Source organism: Trifolium pratense, linkage group LG7 (assembly GCF_020283565.1).
Source record: "Trifolium pratense cultivar HEN17-A07 linkage group LG7, ARS_RC_1.1, whole genome shotgun sequence".
Lineage (NCBI taxonomy): Eukaryota > Viridiplantae > Streptophyta > Magnoliopsida > Fabales > Fabaceae > Trifolium > Trifolium pratense.
In genome coordinates this window covers 9,219,816-9,239,737 of record NC_060065.1, presented here as the reverse complement: position 1 = coordinate 9,239,737, position 19,922 = coordinate 9,219,816, and the positions used below count along the sequence as shown (strand labels likewise).

The following is a 19,922-nucleotide window of genomic DNA, read 5'->3' as shown; positions in this document are numbered from 1 at the left end:
TCTAATATATCTTTCTATTTTTCAATTTTTTTTATAAAAACTCTTGACATGGTATTTTCCTTTTTTCTATTTTTAAATGAAAATGACATGTTAATTTCACGTCATCAAAACTCCTAGTCAGTATTTTCAAAATCATCAACTACTTGAGATGTCAGCAAAAAATCCACCTCAATGACCTTTTTAAAAGTTTTTGTATTTTGCATGGACTAAAATCAAATTTTTGTTTTTGGGTGCTAAAATCAAAACAAGACATAATTTTGCAATTAAGAGCATCTGACCATAAGATTTTGACACTAAATAATAATAAAAAAAATGTTTTTTTTTTTAATAAAATTGAGTTTACAAATATAAATTTGAGTTTACAAATTTGAAGAAAATACTTTAGTCGTCCCATATAAGTTTTAGTTCATCTGACAAAAAATGTCGAAATTGTTAGGCCGGACGTTGTGATCCAAGTTTAAACCATGGATCTAACAATTACCTGAGTTTAATTTTATTAGATTACCACTTCATTTAAGACCGAAAAAAAATACTTTAGTGAAAAAATAAATAAATTTTAAGAAAATACTACTCTTTTTGAAGAAGAAAATACTCTTAATTGTTCAAAAAAAGAAAATACTCTTAATATGGTCATCAAGCACAACAACAGCAACAGGAAAGCTTCATTTGTTTTAATAAAGAAAGAGAAGAAAAACAGTGATTTCATCTGGCAAATTCTGTACCGCTTGATACATCCAACGGTGAAAAACTGGGAAAGTTACATGCCTTTCCCGGAATAAAGTTAGAGAATAGGGATCCCATTTTTCCTTGTTAAAATTGCCCTAAAACAAGCTACAGTTAAAAGCAGAAAACGAAGGTGGACAGACTGAACGAACGCCGTAGCACAGGTTGCACACAACCATGGATTCCGAGTTTCCTAACAAAGCATTAACCACCACTCGTTTTTCCGACCTCAAACCTCCACTTTCCGATCCCGTTCTTCAAGCTCTCACACATTCCGGCTTCGATTTCTGCACTCCCGTTCAAGCCGCCACCATTCCTTTACTCTGTAGCTTCAAAGACGTCGCCGTCGACGCCGCCACTGGTTCAGGAAAAACCCTAGCTTTCGTCATTCCACTAGTCGAAATTCTTCGCCGCAACTCTTCCAATCCCAAACCTCACCAGGTTGAGTTTCTTCGTCGTCTATTAATTATTATAGCTGTGTTCATTTAAACTTATTTATTAAGCTTAGGTTAATTATTGTAATATGTTCAATTTGTGCGTGTTTATGAATCTTTTCGTTTTTTGTGTAGGTATTGGGAATAATTATATCTCCTACAAGGGAACTAGCATCCCAAATATATCATGTTGCACAACCTTTTATTTCAAGTTTAACTAATGTTACATCGATGCTACTCGTCGGCGGAGTAGAAGTAAAAACTGATATGAAGAAAATTGAAGAAGAAGGAGCTAACATATTGATCGCCACGCCTGGTCGATTACATGACATAATGAATAGGATGGATGTTATGGATTTCAAAAGCTTTGAGGTATATGGTTGTTTCACATAGCAGATTATTAAAAGAATAAATGTAACAATTTTGCAAAACTGCCTTTATTAACTATTGGTTATTATCGATTGGCATAAACGCACAATGTGATTTAACGACTAGAGAGTATCGTACAAAATATTAGTCAGGAGTAGGATTTTGATTGTAATTGTGGCTGCAGATTTTGATCATCTTGTACTCAATAATATTCAATTCATGCTGTAGCTAGCTTCATGTTTTATGATTTCTGCAGCATTCTGTGGCATTTGTGTATTATTAGGAGTAGAATTTTAATTGTGATTGTGGCTGCAGATTTTGATTTTGGATGAGGCTGATAGACTATTGGATATGGGATTCCAGAAGCAAATAAATGCTATCATAACTCAGTTGCCTAAGCTTCGGAGAACTGGCTTATTCTCTGCTACTCAAACTCAGGCTGTGGAAGAGCTTGCCAAAGCAGGATTGAGGAACCCTGTTAGGGTTGAAGTTCGAGCTGAAACAAAAAGATTGAATGATTCTGCTGCATCAAAGCAACTAGAATCTTCAAAGATACCTTCAGGTCTTCACATTGAGGTATTACCTATGAGGAATGCCAGATTTGCTAGTACACTTTAACATGTAATTTAGAAGCGAGTCTTTGGCTGGCACTTTTATTATAATCCATATAATATGTTTCATGTATTGCTAATAGGTGCACAATATAGTTTATGTTCATCGTTTTCTTATAACTATCCTCTTCTTTTCCTTTTGAGCTTGCAGTACATGGAATGTGAGGCGGATAAGAAACCATCGCAGCTGGTAGATTTCCTTGTTAAGAACCGCTCGAAAAAAATTATAATGTAAGATACACAAGGTTAATAATCAATAGTAAGAATTGTGCAGTAGATGAATAGCTTATCATACTAAAAACACCATTTTGTCCCTAATGCAGATATTATATGACTTGTGCTTGTGTTGACTATTGGGGAGTTGTTCTTCCTCGTCTTTCTGTTTTGAAAGGCTTCTCCTTGATCCCCCTTCATGGAAAGATGAAGCAGGTATAAGTTTGACTGTTAGCAACTAAGCATTTGTCAATATTCAAGTGTATTATTCTATATATCAGCATTGTTTTTCTTACCATCCATTATTATTGTCGAACTTCACTGTTTATATACTTAATTGTTTATATTTATTTATTTTTCCATACATACAGTCTGTCAGGGAGAAGGCACTAACTTCTTTTACATCCCTTTCAAATGGAATTCTTCTGTGTACGGATGTTGCAGCACGTGGACTAGACATACCTGGTGTAGACTGTATAGTGCAGGTAAATTTGTGACAATGTAGATGCCACTGTCTATTGACAACTGTGTTTCATCTTCTTTCCTCTCTCTCTTGTCAAATTTAAATTTGTGGTTTACTTGTTTCTTCATATTTACCATTGGAACACATCTTTATACAAAATAAAATACAATTAATTAATACATCCTCTCTTATTGCACAGTATGATCCTCCTCAAGACCCAAATGTTTTCGTACATAGGTCTGGTCGAACTGCTCGGCTGGGTAAACAAGGGCATGCTGTGGTCTTCTTATTACCAAAGGTGTTGCCACAAGTATCATGTTGTAGTTCCCTTTGATAATAATGCATAAGATTCTCTAAATTTATATTTTTTATGGTAAATTAATCTATGAAAATGTGCAGGAGGAATCTTATGTAGAATTCTTGCGTATAAGAGGAGTTCCTCTTCAAGAGAGAATGTGCTCCGACAATGCACCTGATGTTGTACCTGAGGTTTGTTCTCGGCCTTTATTATCTTGATTTCTTGTGTTGTCATGTTTTATGGTTGCAATAGGAGGGTCCCTTTGTTATGGCTATCAATGGATAGTCATAATAGTTTTTAGATATGTGAACTACTTAATAGCGTTCTGGTAGAGTCAACATGGAAATAATTTCCTGATAACAAACTTATGAATCAAAACTTGTTTTAGATTCGTTCTGCGGCAACAAAAGATCGTGATGTCATGGAGAAGGGAGTCAGGGCTTTTGTTTCTTACATTCGTGCTTATAAAGAGCATCACTGCTCTTATATTTTCAGGTGAGTAATGATGACATGATTTTGCTGTCACTTAATGATGAAACATCATTCTTATTGTTGAACTGTTCTCACTCTTACAGGTGGAAAGAACTTGAAATTGGCAAATTAGCCACGGGACATGGCTTATTGCAACTTCCTTTAGTGCCGGAGGTAAAACGCCACACACTATCCACTGAGGGATTTGAACCGGTTAAAGATATCAATTTCGAGGACATTAAGTTCAGGTAAAATCATTTTAATAGTACCTTCTAGTTTTTTTGTTTGTTTTTGAAAACATGGTTTCAAAAGATTAGTTTCTATATTACTTAGTTACTATCATATCTGTTTCCCTATTCAACTATGATTAGGAGTCTTGTATCCCTATAAAATAGTGGTTATTGCTAACCTTTAAGAATGGTCTGATTATCATTAAATCTTCAATCATAGTTATATTATACTCTTCATTTTTTCTCTTATCTCATTTTCTGAAACCCATATCTTCAACAAGATAAAAAGCTCGTGAATGAGCTTATTATATCTAATACACCTAGAGTCCTGAGAGCCTGAAATTTGTGACAAGTATGAACAATGTAACTTGTGCTGAAATTTAATATATTTTTTTCTTTAAAAAAAATAGAAGTGGCATGGATCAAACTCTTATTTATCTGGTCATAGAGACACTCTTAATTGTGAGCTCCATGCCAAGAAACTCCTCACATCAAGCTAATAGGTGAAAACTCATTAATGGTTGTAAACCTTAAGCACCAAATGTACAAAAGTTATCTTTGGGATGAAAAGCATATATAGCTTTAAATCTGTATTATAATTGTCACGTTTTCCAAGGGGGGAGGACAATTGAATCGAGTAACTTTATTTGATTTGAAGTTCACTAGTTCAAAGACTCAAATACTTTAAAAAGAAATTGAGTGATTAGAATTTTAATTAAAAAAACACTTTAAAAAGATTTAACAGAATAAAATCAAAGTACTCGAATTTAAAAGTAAATAAAATGCAAGCCAATAAGTAATAGTGCAGATAATAAAGACAAGATAAATTGCAAGAAATAAAGAGAGAAAAGTGATAGAAAAAGACACAAGAATTATCCTGGTTCGGCCAAAAACTAACTATGAGCCTACTCCAGTCCCCAAGGAAAGCACCTTGAGATTTCACTAAAAAGAACAAAGCTTTTAAAACAGGCTTAGCTTAAAACCTTAATAACCGAGAACTCTCAATACAAACAATGGGATATCACCTCCCTTGTGCAAGAGCCTCTAAAAACCAAGAGATATCACCTCTCTTGAAATCCTCGAGATCACACCTAATACAATATAAAAAGAGATTACAAGAATATTACACCAAAGTGTATATTAAAACAATTTGAAACTAAAAATTAATACAATTGAAACTATGTAGTAAAAGCTCTCAAAGAAAATAAATTAATTTTAGAGAGATTTCGGTAGTTTGAAAATATGAGAAGCTCATCCTATTTATAGGACTGGTGTATGAAATGATTTTGGAATGGTAATGAATTCACGTATATGCAAATTCCATATTTGTGAAGACATATTATCAAAATCATTTATTTGAAATGAATGTAATTTGCTGCCACGAGTTTGTATTTTGAGAATTGGAATATTTTGAGAGAAATGCTCTGGCAATGATATAGCTCATTAATAATAAATAAATGTATGATCACATAGTCGATATATACTCTTATTTGCAAAACGGTGCTGACACAATATAAGAGCACATGATACAATATAATCAAGTTATCCAAAAACCTTTCCTTTAATTCTTTTTGATATAGCACATGATATTATTTTCTTTCCACCGAAACCTTTGAAAATGATTTTAAAATAAATTTCTCACCACTTTTCAGAATATATTTCAGTATATCAATGAGCTATATTTGGATTATGTGATCATACATTACATTTATATTTGGACTATAATATAAGAGTATATTTGGACTATGTGATCATATATTTATTTATTATTAATGAGCTATATCATTGCCAGAGCATTTATCTCAAAATATTCCAATTCTCAAAATACAAACTCGTGACAGCAAATTAAGTATATTTCAAATAAATGATTTTGATACTATATCTTGACAAGAATGGAATTTGCATATACATGAATTCATTACCATTCCAAAATCATTTCATACACCAGTCCTATAAATAGGACGCCCTTCTCATATTTTCAAAGGACAGAAATCTCTCTGAAACTCATTCTTTCTCACGCTTATTTATTTTCTTTGAGAGCTTTTACTACATAGTTTCAATTGTATTATTTTTTAGCTTCAAGCTGTTTTAATATACACTTTGGTGTAATATTCTTGTAATCTCTTTTTATATTGTATTGGGTGTGATCCGAGGATTTCAAGAGAGGTGATATCTCTTGGTTTTTAGAGGCTCTTGCACAAGGGAGGTGATATCCCATTGTTGTCAATTTGCATCCGGTGGAGCGGATCCCCGTGGGGATTGCCCCGTTCGGAGCTCCGAAAACAAAGATTTTATCCCCGTGGGGATGGGGATGGAGGCAAAAATCCCCCCTGTAGGCACTTTGGGGTGGGGATTGGGGACGAAGCATCCGTCCCCGCGGATTCCCCGAATCCGTCCTAGTATGATTATTAGTAGCCAAATGTTTTAAGTATGATTATTAGTCCATTCCCCGAATTGCCATACTTTGCTATGGAATATTTTGGCTATGATTATTAGTAGCCAAATGTTTTTGCAATGTTTGTTGGTTATGAATGCATTATGTATTTTTTTATTATTTAAAAAAGAAAGATGCAAAATATTTGTTTTTTTAAATAAGATAGAAAAAATAACGTCATACTACTGTCATAATTTGACCGAAAAATATAGAAATTTTGTTAATATTTAATATTCATGGATCTCCGTGGGAACTGTGGGAATGGGATGGAGATAAATATTCCCCCGTGGGGATGGGGATGGAGGCAAAATCTTCCCCGCATGCACTTTGGGGCGGGGAACGGGGAAGCTTCCCCCGCACATTCCCTGCCCCGTTGACATCCCTAGTTGAGAGTTCTCGGTTGTTAAGGTTTTAAGCTAATCCTGTTTTAAAAGCTTTGTTCTTTTTAGTTAAATCTCAAAGTGCTTTCCTTGGGGACTGGAGTAGGCCCATAGTTTTTTGCCGAATCAGGATAATTCTCGTGTCTTTTTCTATCACTTTTCTCTCTTTATTTCTGGCAATTTATTTTGTCTTTATTGTCTGCACTATTACTTATTGTCTTGCATTTTATTTACTTTTAAATTCAAGTACTTTTATTTTGTTAAATTGTTTTTTTAATTAAAGTCACTTGTTTAACATTTTGTGTACTGAGTTCTTTGTTGGTCCTGATTGAGGGATCATCCAATTCCCTTTTTAACTTGGTCAAGAAACAACGTGTACTTGACTCATTTGAATTCTAATTACACTTTTTATTGTCCTTGGTACACTTTTGCTTTGGTCTTGCAAACATGCTTGCTGCTGACTTAAAACTTCAATTTTTATAGGGATAAATCAAGGGAGAAACAACGGAAGAAAAACCTGCTGGTAAAGAAAGAAGCCAAAGAGAAAGAGCCAAAACCTAAAAAACCAAAGAAAACCCCAATTGTGCCTACTGCCATGAGGAAGAAAACAGCCAAACAGAGACGTGCTCAGCAGACAGTTGAAGATGAGGAAGAGTTGACGCAAGAATACCGCTTGTTGAAGAAATTGAAGAAAGGGACCATAGATGAGAATGAATATGCCAAGTTGACAGGCACTGAGGATTTACTTTGAAAGCAAAGTTTGCCCATCTGATTACACATTGTTGAATGGGCTAGCAAATTACAGCATCCTTTGATGCCACATGATTCTATTGACATCCTCTTAAGATCTGGCATATATACGTCTTTCTCTGGTGATAGAAGTTAACAGAGTTCAGCGGACCGACTTACTTTAGAGAAACCTTATCGGCCATGCATGGGGTGAATGACATTTACAGATTAATGTACATAGAAAGTGGTGACAGTGCAGAGATTTGGAAAAGTACTAGTCCTTGGATGAAAGAAAGATGGGCTTTTTTAAGGTTATGAACATCAGGAGATTAATTTTATCCAAAATTTTGTTTGCCTGCTATCAAGTCCTTGTAATGTTCTTTACTTTTTTAATTGTTCATGTGCCTTTGTTTAGTCTGATAATTTGCAAGATCATAGAAGGTGAATTATGTTTTAGGTATTTATAAACAAATACTATTGGACAATTTTGTTTTGTACTGATTACTGAATGTTATTTAATTATGCCTCTCACCTAAATAGAGGAAAACTTCCTTTATTATGCTTTTAATTTCAGCCTAGAGGTGGATTAAGTGTTGGATTTAACTTTGCTAGGATGATTTCTTCAACGGGAAGAAGTTTTTCTACCTTCGGAAGTACTTTGAAGCAAGTTCCCAAGTCATTAAGGACCCTAAGCAACTGAATGACCAGTGATTAATGACTTTAATTCATTCAAATTTTAAAGATTGGGTATGAGTTTTATAGTTGAACCAAGTATTTATGATCTGTTTTTATAAATTTTATTAAAAATAAGTTGAAAATAGTTTATTGAGATTTTTGATGAAGTGATAAATACCATTAAAACTTGCACACAATTGTGAAATCTTGAATGTTAATGTTCAGTCTTTTAATATATATATATATATATATATATATATATATATATATATATATATATATATATATATATATATATATATATATATATATATATATATATATATATATTTATTGACATTGTTAATTGAACTATGACTTATGAACAATATATTGAGATATTAATACTTTGAGTATATATTATTGACATTGTTAATTGAACTAACTATGACTTATGAACAGTATATTGATTTATGAACTAACTATGACTTATTAGTATTAACATAAATATTTTATACTATTATACTAGATATAGATGAAATAAATTGCAAGGATAAATAAAAAAATATAACCTATGTAGGAATCAAGTAACATGGCCATGGCCCCACGAGGAAGACAGGCACGAGTTTTTTCCTTAGCATGAAATTACTTGGAAGGTGGGATTTGGTTGAAGATCTCTATGCCATAAATAAACCATTGAATTGATTTATATATATATATATATATTGACATTGTTAATTGAACTATGACTTATGAACAATATATTGAGATATTAATACTTTGAGTATATATTATTGACATTGTTAATTGAACTAACTATGACTTATGAACAGTATATTGATTTATGAACTAACTATGACTTATTAGTATTAACATAAATATTTATACTATTATACTAGATATAAATGAAATAAATTGCAAGGATAAATAAAAAAATATAACCTATGTAGGAATCAAGTAACATGGCCATGGCCCCACGAGGAAGACAGGCACGAGTTTTTTCCTTAGCATGAAATTACTTGGAAGGTGGGATTTGGTTGAAGATCTCTATGCCATAAATAAACCATTGAATTGATTTATATATATATATATATTGACATTGTTAATTGAACTATGACTTATGAACAATATATTGAGATATTAATACTTTGAGTATATATTATTGACATTGTTAATTGAACTAACTATGACTTATGAACAGTATATTGATTTATGAACTAACTATGACTTATTAGTATTAACATAAATATTTATACTATTATACTAGATATAAATGAAATAAATTGCAAGGATAAATAAAAAAATATAACCTATGTAGGAATCAAGTAACATGGCCATGGCCCCACGAGGAAGACAGTCACGAGTTTTTTCCTTAGCATGAAATTACTTGGAAGGTGGGATTTGGTTGAAGATCTCTATGCCATAAATAAACCATTGAATTGATTTATATATATATATATATATATATTGACATTGTTAATTGAACTATGACTTATGAACAATATATTGAGATATTAATACTTTGAGTATATATTATTGACATTGTTAATTGAACTAACTATGACTTATGAACAGTATATTGATTTATGAACTAACTATGACTTATTAGTATTAACATAAATATTTATACTATTATACTAGATATAAATGAAATAAATTGCAAGGATAAATAAAAAAATATAACCTATGTAGGAATCAAGTAACATGGCCATGGCCCCACGAGGAAGACAGGCACGAGTTTTTTCCTTAGCATGAAATTACTTGGAAGGTGGGATTTGGTTGAAGATCTCTATGCCATAAATAAACCATTGAATTGATTTATATATATATATATATATATATATATATATATATATATATTGACATTGTTAATTGAACTATGACTTATGAACAATATATTGAGATATTAATACTTTGAGTATATATTATTGACATTGTTAATTGAACTAACTATGACTTATGAACAGTATATTGATTTATGAACTAACTATGACTTATTAGTATTAACATAAATATTTATACTATTATACTAGATATAAATGAAATAAATTGCAAGGATAAATAAAAAAATATAACCTATGTAGGAATCAAGTAACATGGCCATGGCCCCACGAGGAAGACAGGCACGAGTTTTTTCCTTAGCATGAAATTACTTGGAAGGTGGGATTTGGTTGAAGATCTCTATGCCATAAATAAACCATTGAATTGATTTATATATATATATATATATATATATTGACATTGTTAATTGAACTATGACTTATGAACAATATATTGAGATATTAATACTTTGAGTATATATTATTGACATTGTTAATTGAACTAACTATGACTTATGAACAATATATTGATTTATGAACTAACTATGACTTATTAGTATTAACATAAATATTTATACTATTATACTAGATATAAATGAAATAAATTGCAAGGATAAATAAAAAAATATAACCTATGTAGGAATCAAGTAACATGGCCATGGCCCGACGAGGAAGACAGACACGAGTTTTTTCCTTAGCATGAAATTACTTGGAAGGTGGGATTTGGTTGAAGATCTCTATGCCATAAATAAACCATTGAATTGATTTATACCTGATCTTTCTCCGCTAATGTGCGTCAAAATGATCATGATCTCAGACACAATATGTAAAGTGCTATGATTTTTTAGTGTAGTTTCTTTTGGTTATTGTATTTTGAGTTTTTGATTCTTTTGTAATTTTTCTTAGTCTCTTTTGGCACGTCTTATGTTGAGAAGACTATATATATATATATATATATATATATATATATATATATATATATATATATATATATATGGGGTTTTCTAACTTAGACCCTAGTTAGGTCTAAGTTAGCAAGGTGCACCTTTTGAGTTGGACAAAAATACCCATTTTTTTTTTTTTTTGAAACAATAGAGCAACTGGGGCATGTATGTAATTTGCATCATAAAAATACCCTTTTTTTTTTTGAAACAATAGAACAACTATTACATTTTTTAAATTTCTTCCAAATTTCGACCTCATTTTACGTGCGAATCGAACGCCGATTTCAAAAACTAATACCGGAAACCTTTGTAAAATTGAAAAACGGTCAAAATCCATATAAGGAACGTCGAGTTTCGTTGAGTATTGAGGGAGATCGAACCGGGTCAAAAACCGGGTCGCACGACCCGTTTTTGCATAAAACGGGTGGGAGGGACGATGAACAGTGCGCGTCACCCACGCCCACTCTCACCGGCGGCGCGTGGGGGCGCGTGCGGCCTCAGGGAGGCTCTATTTTTTTTGTATTTTTTCATAATAAAATAGTAGATAATATTCTGGAAATTTTGGTATATTGTATGAAATTTTTGGAGACCCGAAACTGTTTTTAGTTAATTAAATGAGTAAAAAGGTAATTAAAAATATTATAATTCCATAAAAAATTTCCAAAATTTTATGTAAAGTACTATGAATTATTTAGAACCCTCTTGTGTACCTCACTCTCCCTAGTTCAAGTCATGAAATTATTTTCACAAATTCCGCTGATTATTTAAAACCATTTAACAAATAATAATAATAATTTCATAGATTTGTACTCTGAAACCAATTGTTTTTTTATTTGTTTCTAATAAAATATTAGATAATATTCTGGAACTTTTGGTATATTTTATGAAATTTTTTGAGACCTGAAACTATTTTTCGTTAATTAAATGAGATAAAACGGTAATTAAAAACTATTGTTTGCTTCTGAAACCATTTAGCTGGAAGAATGGTTTCAGAGAGTTATACTGTGAAACCATTCTAGCAGTAAAATGGTTTCAGAAGCAAACAATTAAAAATCAACTCCCCTGAAACCATTCTATCAGTGAAATGGTTTCAAAGTACAACGCTCTGAAACCATTGTACCAGCTAAATGGTTTCAGAATGGTTTCAGAAGCAAACAATTAAGAAATTACTCACTGAAACCATTCTACCAGTAAAATGGTTTCAGAGAGTTATACTGTGAAACCATTCTACCAGCTAAATGGTTTCACAGTATTATATAAAGATAATTAAAGGTAGTGAAAAATTGAGTTTTTTTTTTTGTGTCCAAATCAAACGAACCAAGTCTCTATTTGTAGACAAAAAAAAATTATGAATTTTGGTATAAAAATAAAAAAATAAAAAATTAATTTACAACGAAATAATTGAGTTTAAAGTATTAAATGAAAAAAAAAACACGCCAACCACCCAGCAGTTGACACGTGTCCTGCTTTTTTAAAATGAAATTTTCTCTCTCCAGGCGCAGATCTAGTGTGGTGCACGCGCTGGCTTATCATGGAGATGGATGATCTGGACTGTCTGATTGATCCGACAGCCATGATGAGATCATCTCTTGGCCGTCTGATGGAAATCAACGGTCTGTAACGGTGGTCCTGCGGTAGGCGCGCGACACTGGATCAGCGCCAATATGTTTTTTTTTTTTTTTTTTTTAAAAAGAAAGGGTATTTTTGTCCAACTCAAAAGGTGCACCTTGCTAATTTATACCCAACTGGGTCTAAATTAGCAGCCCCTATATATATATATATATATATATTATTTTGGCTTGTTCAAAAAAAAAAATGCTATAATTTTTTAAATATTTATCCATCGACAAATTAGATACTAAATAATTCTTATTAATAACCAGATACTTGTCTCTTAGAGTCTGATCATTGATTTAATCTTCAATGAATATTTAAATGTATCGCAATTATTTCAATAAATTAATTATGCTGTTTCGTACCTAAGATATCTTGATTTATTTATTTTATATTTTGAGATGCTCAAAATTCCCAAATCTTTTGCTAGGTGAATAATCAAAATTATGGGAATGTGAATAATTATGTGAAGTGAATCACTTTTTTACAGTTTTGCTAGGTGACGTTGGTTTACACAAAAACAAATTAACCAACAATAAATTAATTCAAAGTTTAAATTATTTAAACTCTTAAATAAATAATCACATATTATATCTTAACTATTACATACCAAGAAAATTCAATTGAGAAAAAAAATCCATCTTATATAGCTCATAAATTTCTAACAAAAATTAATAATAGTTCTAAATTACGGTAAAAACTTTGTACATCTAACTTGCTAATGAAGAAATATTTGTTGTTTAAAAAGAAAAATGTTGAAACCAATCGTTAGTAGGTTTGGTAGTAATTGACGCTGAACTTGATAGAGAGAATCATGATTTGATTTTTCGCAACATGTTTTTTACTGTGCATAGAAAGTAGCATGACATTTTTTGGAGGTAGCATGACATGAACATGTGAAAGTGAAACCAAACAACACGATGAAATGAATCCTCGGCATCTAGAACCCTATATAAACCGCCAATTCTTAATCAAAATCCGAAATATCCTTCGTCTCATTTCTCAAACAACTCAAAGCCTAATGGCGAACCCAACTTCATCTCCTTCATCATCACCACCTCCACCTTTCGACCCAAAACAACCCTCAATCCCCATTTCATATCCAATCAAAACCCTTCAAGACCTTCAATCTCGTACCTATTTTGATTCCTTTCACTATCCTTTCAACAAATCTTCAGTTCCAATTTCATCTTCTTTGTTACCTAATAGACGTAGATTGTTGGTTTGTCATGATATGGCTGGTGGTTACATAGATGATAAGTGGATTCAAGGTGGTACTAATCCTGATGCTTATGCTATTTGGCATTGGCATTTGATTGATGTTTTTGTTTATTTTTCTCATTCTCTTGTTACTATTCCTCCTCCTTCTTGGATTAATACTGCTCATCGTCATGGTGTTAAGGTACTTGTTTATGATATCCGGTACGGTTTAAGTTCGGCTCATTTGGTTCATGAATCATGTTCAATAAGTTAATTGTCGAGTTGAGTCGAGTTGAGTTTCGAACTAAATTTAAAGTGAGCTATTGAGCTCTGATTGGATAAACAACTTAGATTAAATGTTTATAGTGTAACTATGTGTCTGTTTGGATTGACTTATTTGAGCTTATCTGCTGACATGAGTTTTGCGAGACTGTTTGAGAGAACAAATGAAAACCACTTATGACAATTTTGATAAGTTTTTTTCAACTTATTTTCATGAGTTGACCAATATAGCTTATGAAAATAGCTTGTAGAATATATAAAAACAATTCAACTTTATTTTATCTTTTGCTATAAAAATAGATTATGTAAGCTTATACATAAGAGCTTAGCATGATAAGCACTTGTGCTCTATAAGCTGTTTGTCTAAACGGAACCTATGTATCATACAAGTGCTTACTATAAGCTATTTCTATGTCAACAAAAAAAAAAAGTCATCTTGTTTTCATATAAGCTTTAAATTGTTTTCTGGGCCCGTTTGAATTTGGCTTATTTTTGAGCTTATGAAAATAGCTTATGCAAATAAATAAAGTTTTATGCTAATTCATAAGTTTTCACTAGCAAAAATTGTATCTTTATAAGTTGTTTTCTCATAAACTACCTTGAAAAACTTATAATAATACATAAAAAATTTATTTATTTGCATAAGCTGTTTTGCATAAGCTCAAAAATAAGCCAATCCGAACGGGCCTAGATGGCTTATGGAAATAAGTTGTTTTTTATAAGCTCTCTCAATTCAAATATTCACAAAAGTCAGATCTCAGTAGATAAGTTCAAATAAAGCAAATTCGAGGCTCTTGGTTCCATTGTTGGTTGATTTGAGTTTGAGTTAACCTTATATGGTTAGACTATAATATGCAGATATTTATAATTATAAGTTATATTTTGAGTTTCTAGATGATGATTATCATTACTGTTCTGGTTGAGTAGCTTCAATCTTCTTTCTATGACTAGTGGTTATGTGGCCAGAATTGTAACTTGTGTTCATATGATCGGGACTAAAGAAGGGGTTAATTTTGTTTGGCAGGGTAGGATTGAAATTTTCTTCTTTAGGCTGCTCATACATAATAAAGGATAACTTTGGCTTAATTTATTTATCTGAGATAATTTGGCAAACGTAAAGTACTTTTCTGAATCTTTTTTGGGAGCTTAGGATTCATTGAGTTTCTCACTTAGAGATGTTTCTGACATTATTTATGGATCATGCTTTAATCAGAACAGATGGATTATTCATCGGTTGTACTTGTTTCTTTGATATTTCAGGTGTTGGGGACTTTCATCACCGAATGGGATGAGGGAAAGGCTAACTGTGATATACTACTTTCAACGAAGGAGTCTGCACAAATGTATGCAGAACGTCTGGCAGAGCTTGCTGTTCAGTTAGGCTTCGATGGGTGGCTAGTAAATATTTCGTCATCTCTCTGCTTGCTTATAAATTTTCTATTCATGTCTATTTGAATTTTCTATTATTTAATTATGTAGCTATCTTTCTAGTACTTTACAGCAACACATTTGTCATATTCTTGATAATTATTTGAATTTGTAATGTTTAATTGCAGATAAATATGGAGGTAGAGTTGGATCGCGGACAAATTTCTAATTTAAAAGAGTTTGTCGACCATTTATCATTAACAATGCATTCTTCTATGCCGGGGTCATTAGTGATTTGGTAAGTATTAGAGTCAGAATTTTCTTATTGCAGTGGCTGGTGGCAAAAGTAGACTTTGATGTGTGTTATTGGTCATGTAGGTATGACAGTGTTACAATTGACGGTAAATTGAATTGGCAAGATCAACTAAATAAATATAACAAGCCGTTTTTTGATATATGTGATGGAATATTTGTAAACTATACATGGAAGGTATTGCTTATCATCCTTCCACAATGCTGATATATAATCAATTGTCATTTTCCTTTGTTAATTTTATTATGTATCATATAGGAAGACAATCCAAGGCTCTCTGCTGCTGTGGCTGGTGATCGGAAGTTCGATGTATACATGGGAATTGATGTATTTGGAAGGAACACATATGGCGGTGGACAGTGGAATGTATGTAGTCTGTGATATACATATATTTTTTACTGTATACATATACTAGTTTAACTGTGTTGGCAATATATATAGTTGTATATGTGCAAGCCGATTTTTTTATCGTGAATGCTCTTAATGGTAACTGCCTTCGTAGAAGTTTCTAATATACATTTAGTTCCCCTCGCCGTGGCCAACAACTGCAACTGAATATTCTGTTGCAAAAAGATATTTGTGACTTTTGTTCCATAGTAAAAATATTTATGAAAACACTCTCTGTTGGAGTTTCTTTGTGACATAAACTTGTGAAATTTAAGATGCCAAATACTTTTGGACAATGAAAAGGATATCTCAGTGTTAAATTGTTAATTTCCCTTTTTTGGCTATTATCTCGATGTTTGTTTATTCTAATTTCTTTTATCGGTTTTGAATTTCTTAGGCAAATGTTGCTCTTGATGTAATAAGAAAGAATGACGTCTCTGCTGCAATATTTGCTCCTGGATGGGTCTATGAGACAAAGCAACCACCAGATTTTGAGACTGCTCAGAATAGGTAATTTAGTTATTTTTTTTACAAAATCAATCAAATACTCATCAATATCTTCAAAGGTTTTTATTTTAAGCTGATTCTAACGGCATCTTTAAGGTTTAAAATTTCCTGCATTCATTTTATTGATGCAGACAGATAAACCCTCTGTCATTTTTGGCACTTCCATTTTCTTTTGGAATGCATAATGGAATGATTCCATATGATTTGAGCTGAAATTTTTCACATGATTAGCATGGTATTTTATTTCAAACATTCTCTTTATTACTTTTTTTTCTTCTTTTTTTGATCACTTCCATAGTCCCATTAACAAATATAAATTTTGTTAAGATGTTTTAAATATTTATTTACAAAAAGAATTCATGAAATCATGATATTTTACATACTCCAGTTTTATCATATTATCATATGGAATAGCCAAAATTTGTCATTGGATAACTTCCGTTTCAAGCTTGTTAGCTCTTTCCCTTTCCATAACCTATCTCAATTATGCATTGTAGCATTATTTCAAGTCATCTAGTCCCTATTTATTCGAGCCTAATTGAGACTCAATTATTTTATGTCGGTCTCTTGGTGCACTTGCTCTTAAATTGGAGTCTGATAATATTTTTTGACCTCAAATTGAAGGAACTTAATTTCTTTGATCTTACAAATCCTATTGCTATTAAATTTTAAAATCTTTTATGCATTTTCAAACGAGGTACTTTATATTAATGATGGATATCAAACCTTAAAATTCTTTCTCATGCGTACCAGCATCATTGCCATGCATTCAATATTGCAGTTGGTGGAGTCTTGTGGAGAAATCTTGGGGAGCACTGCGAAATTATAGGAGACCACTGCCGTTATATTCAAATTTTGATCAGGTTAACAATTGCAAAGCCATCTAAATTCAGACCAAATACCTGTGTGTGTATCCAATCTTTCAAATGTATTATCTTTGTTTCTTCAGGGACGTGGTTATCATATTTCAGTTGATGGAAACAATGTATCAGATGCTACATGGTGCAACATTTCTTGCCAAGGCTTTCAGGTATGCACCTAATAATCATTCTTCCTTGTTAGCTCAACTATTTATAATCGTTATCTGTTTTTCATCATGAAATTAGGGCCTAATTTGAAGTAAAGTAACTGTAATGACTGGAACCCAATTATTTGCTTGCAGCCACTCCTTGAGCTTGCTGATCCTAGAAATCCTATTCAAGTTATTATAGAGTAAGTGATATCACAAATCTAATATTTTTATATGTTGTAACTCAAAAACTGAGAACTGAACAGAATGTACATACCCATACTGCATCGATTTAAATTTAAAATTCTAAGCGTCTGTTTAGGAGGGGAGGAGAAGTCTTTGAATAAAAGGAATAAGGAAAGAGAAATGGAAGAAAGGATAGTCTCATAACTTGAATGAGGGAGTTTATTTTTCTTCATAATACAAAATCCCCTACAAAAAGAGGGAAGGTAAAAATATATTATCATACGAATTCATTTATGATTCTCTATAAAAACACTCTCAAATAAGGTGCAATCTCCTCTCCTCCCTTCAAACTCCCAAACAGAGCCTAAAACAGCATATGGCTAATTGAAGCAACTCATTTATATCTTTAGTGATAGCTGACCTCAAAAGGTAACTGAATGGGTGGAAACCTCAAATTATCATGTATTTAGTTTTAGTACTAAAATATTAATAACTTACCATAATATTGAGCGTCTCCTTTCTCTTTTATCCTTCCATCTTAATATGAAATATTGCAATAATAGATCCAGCTATTGTCCTGACTCGTGACAAGATCTGAAGTATCTGTTGTCTTGCTTGCAAATTGCAGCTTGAAGGAAGCATCATATAGTGGAGGAGGGAACATGACATTCAAAGGATCTCTTGAAGAACAAACTCACTTTGAGAGGAAAATTTTTCAAGGAGAATTTCTATTGAGCGAGTTGCCAATCCACTTTATTTATTCTGTAAGCTTCAACTTCTTTATCATACATAATTGATGAAATAACTACACATCAATCTATCATGCTTGAGTTTAAAGAATACCATCATACTCATATAACTAACTGTATGATCCGCATTCATTAAGTTCATTGAATTATTATATATTTAGTGTTCCTAATGGAACCCTCACTTTTCTCATGCAAATAACTGCAATATTTATGCAGGTGAAATCTAATGGCAATTCTTCATTAGGACTTAAGCTTGTGTTCACTTCGAATGAAGATGAAAACTTTTATGTACTTCTAACATCCCAGGCAGTGAATCATATCTCAAGTAAATTCAACAAAGTAATCACAACACGTGAACATAAGGGATCTTCTCCTGCATGGGTTATAAACGAAAGTTCAATTGCAATGAACGGATACACGTTAACTGAAATCCATGCAGTCTGCTTCAGATCAGATTCCTCATTATCAGATCAGATTCCATCGGATTATTATGCACTTCTTGGTCATCTTACAATCAAGAGTTCCGATTCTAAGTCAGATTTTCCCGTTTCTTCTTCTTGGCTAGTTGACGGTAAATATATAAAATGGACATCAGGTTCCGAGGGTTCAAAGACGCTTAACATTAAAATTTCATGGACACTGAAAGATGGAAGGAATTATCCCTCTCTGAAGTACAACATTTATTTGGTGAAGTTATCAAAACAAGCCGGAGCAGGTACAACTTTAGAACCAACGAAGGAGGAGTACTTTGGAGTAGCACAAGTTAACTGTTTTTATGTTTCTGATCTTGAAGTTCCTTCTGATACTACTAGTCTCAAATTTATAATACAAGTGTGCAGTGTGGATGGGACAATTCAGGCATTGGACGAGTCTCCATATTATGAATTGGAGGTTGAAGAACCTTAAATTGTAATTAGAATGTAATAAGTAATAACATGATCTCTGCTATAAAATAAGGATTTATTTTACTTCTGGACTTGGTAGATATATACAAGGCTTATGATGCAGTAAGTAATAAAACTTGTTATCATGTGGTCACTCACACTAAGCAGTTAGAAAGGATTAGTGAGTCAGTTGTAAAATGTGCTGAATGGATAAATACCATTAGAATCCAATGTACAATGGTACTCTATATGTAAAGCTGGAAATTAATATTCAAGTAATAACTTAATCTTTTTATAGTTTTTCTGTAATATCAACATTGATCTTTCTCAGTCAGTACAAAAACCATAAACACTTTCTTAACAAGTTGGTTATACCTGATAAAGTTCTGCTATCTGATTTCATATACAAGTGCTGGAGCAGGACCAACTGCAATATCTTCTTCTGTTACTACCATTTCCGTCACTGACTTTGCAAGACATTCTTAAATAGGTTTTTGAATTTGTGAATATCTCATAAAGGTCGTTGGCTTTATTGATCTGTCAAGTTAGTCTTGCATTTAGCAACTTACTATCAATTAAGTCTCTATATTTTGATAACTTACTATCAATTTCATCCCTAACATACTTTCAGAAGGATTAATATGAATAAA

General features: G+C 32.1%; 2 protein-coding genes across 2 annotated transcripts; both read left to right on the top strand.

Annotated features, from left to right (window-relative positions):
* Positions 1–658: 658 nt before the first annotated feature.
* LOC123894816 (DEAD-box ATP-dependent RNA helicase 18) lies at positions 659–7,911 on the top strand. The gene is made up of 11 exons (XM_045944891.1): positions 659–1,164; positions 1,293–1,529; positions 1,842–2,102; positions 2,289–2,368; positions 2,461–2,566; positions 2,722–2,835; positions 3,013–3,111; positions 3,213–3,302; positions 3,500–3,606; positions 3,687–3,830; positions 7,110–7,911. Exons 1-11 carry the CDS (start codon positions 901–903, stop codon positions 7,375–7,377), a joined length of 1,770 nt encoding a protein of 589 aa, XP_045800847.1. The 5' UTR covers positions 659–900; the 3' UTR covers positions 7,378–7,911.
* A 5,328-nt stretch (positions 7,912–13,239) lies between these two features.
* LOC123894815 (cytosolic endo-beta-N-acetylglucosaminidase 1) lies at positions 13,240–19,569 on the top strand. Its single transcript, XM_045944890.1, has 11 exons — positions 13,240–13,789; positions 15,130–15,267; positions 15,426–15,535; positions 15,616–15,727; positions 15,809–15,916; positions 16,335–16,447; positions 17,226–17,307; positions 17,394–17,474; positions 17,607–17,656; positions 18,268–18,403; positions 18,605–19,569. The coding sequence occupies exons 1-11, from the start codon at positions 13,313–13,315 to the stop codon at positions 19,292–19,294; spliced, it is 2,097 nt and encodes a 698-aa protein (XP_045800846.1). The 5' UTR covers positions 13,240–13,312; the 3' UTR covers positions 19,295–19,569.
* Positions 19,570–19,922: the final 353 nt, after the last annotated feature.

What these genes read in the sequence shown, in the direction of transcription:
- LOC123894815 (XM_045944890.1), top strand. Translation starts at nt 13,313, where the DNA reads ATGAATCCTCGGCATCTAGAACCCTATATAAACCGCCAATTCTTAATC. An exon ending in TAGGCTTCGATGGGTGGCTA is followed by an intron (nt 15,268 to 15,425) that starts GTAAATATTTCG and finishes GTTTAATTGCAG; the next exon opens with ATAAATATGGAGGTAGAGTT. An exon ending in CCTATTCAAGTTATTATAGA is followed by an intron (nt 17,657 to 18,267) that starts GTAAGTGATATC and finishes TGCAAATTGCAG; the next exon opens with CTTGAAGGAAGCATCATATA.
- LOC123894816 (XM_045944891.1), top strand. Translation starts at nt 901, where the DNA reads ATGGATTCCGAGTTTCCTAACAAAGCATTAACCACCACTCGTTTTTCC. An exon ending in CGCTCGAAAAAAATTATAAT is followed by an intron (nt 2,369 to 2,460) that starts GTAAGATACACA and finishes TCCCTAATGCAG; the next exon opens with ATATTATATGACTTGTGCTT. An exon ending in TGGTCTTCTTATTACCAAAG is followed by an intron (nt 3,112 to 3,212) that starts GTGTTGCCACAA and finishes GAAAATGTGCAG; the next exon opens with GAGGAATCTTATGTAGAATT.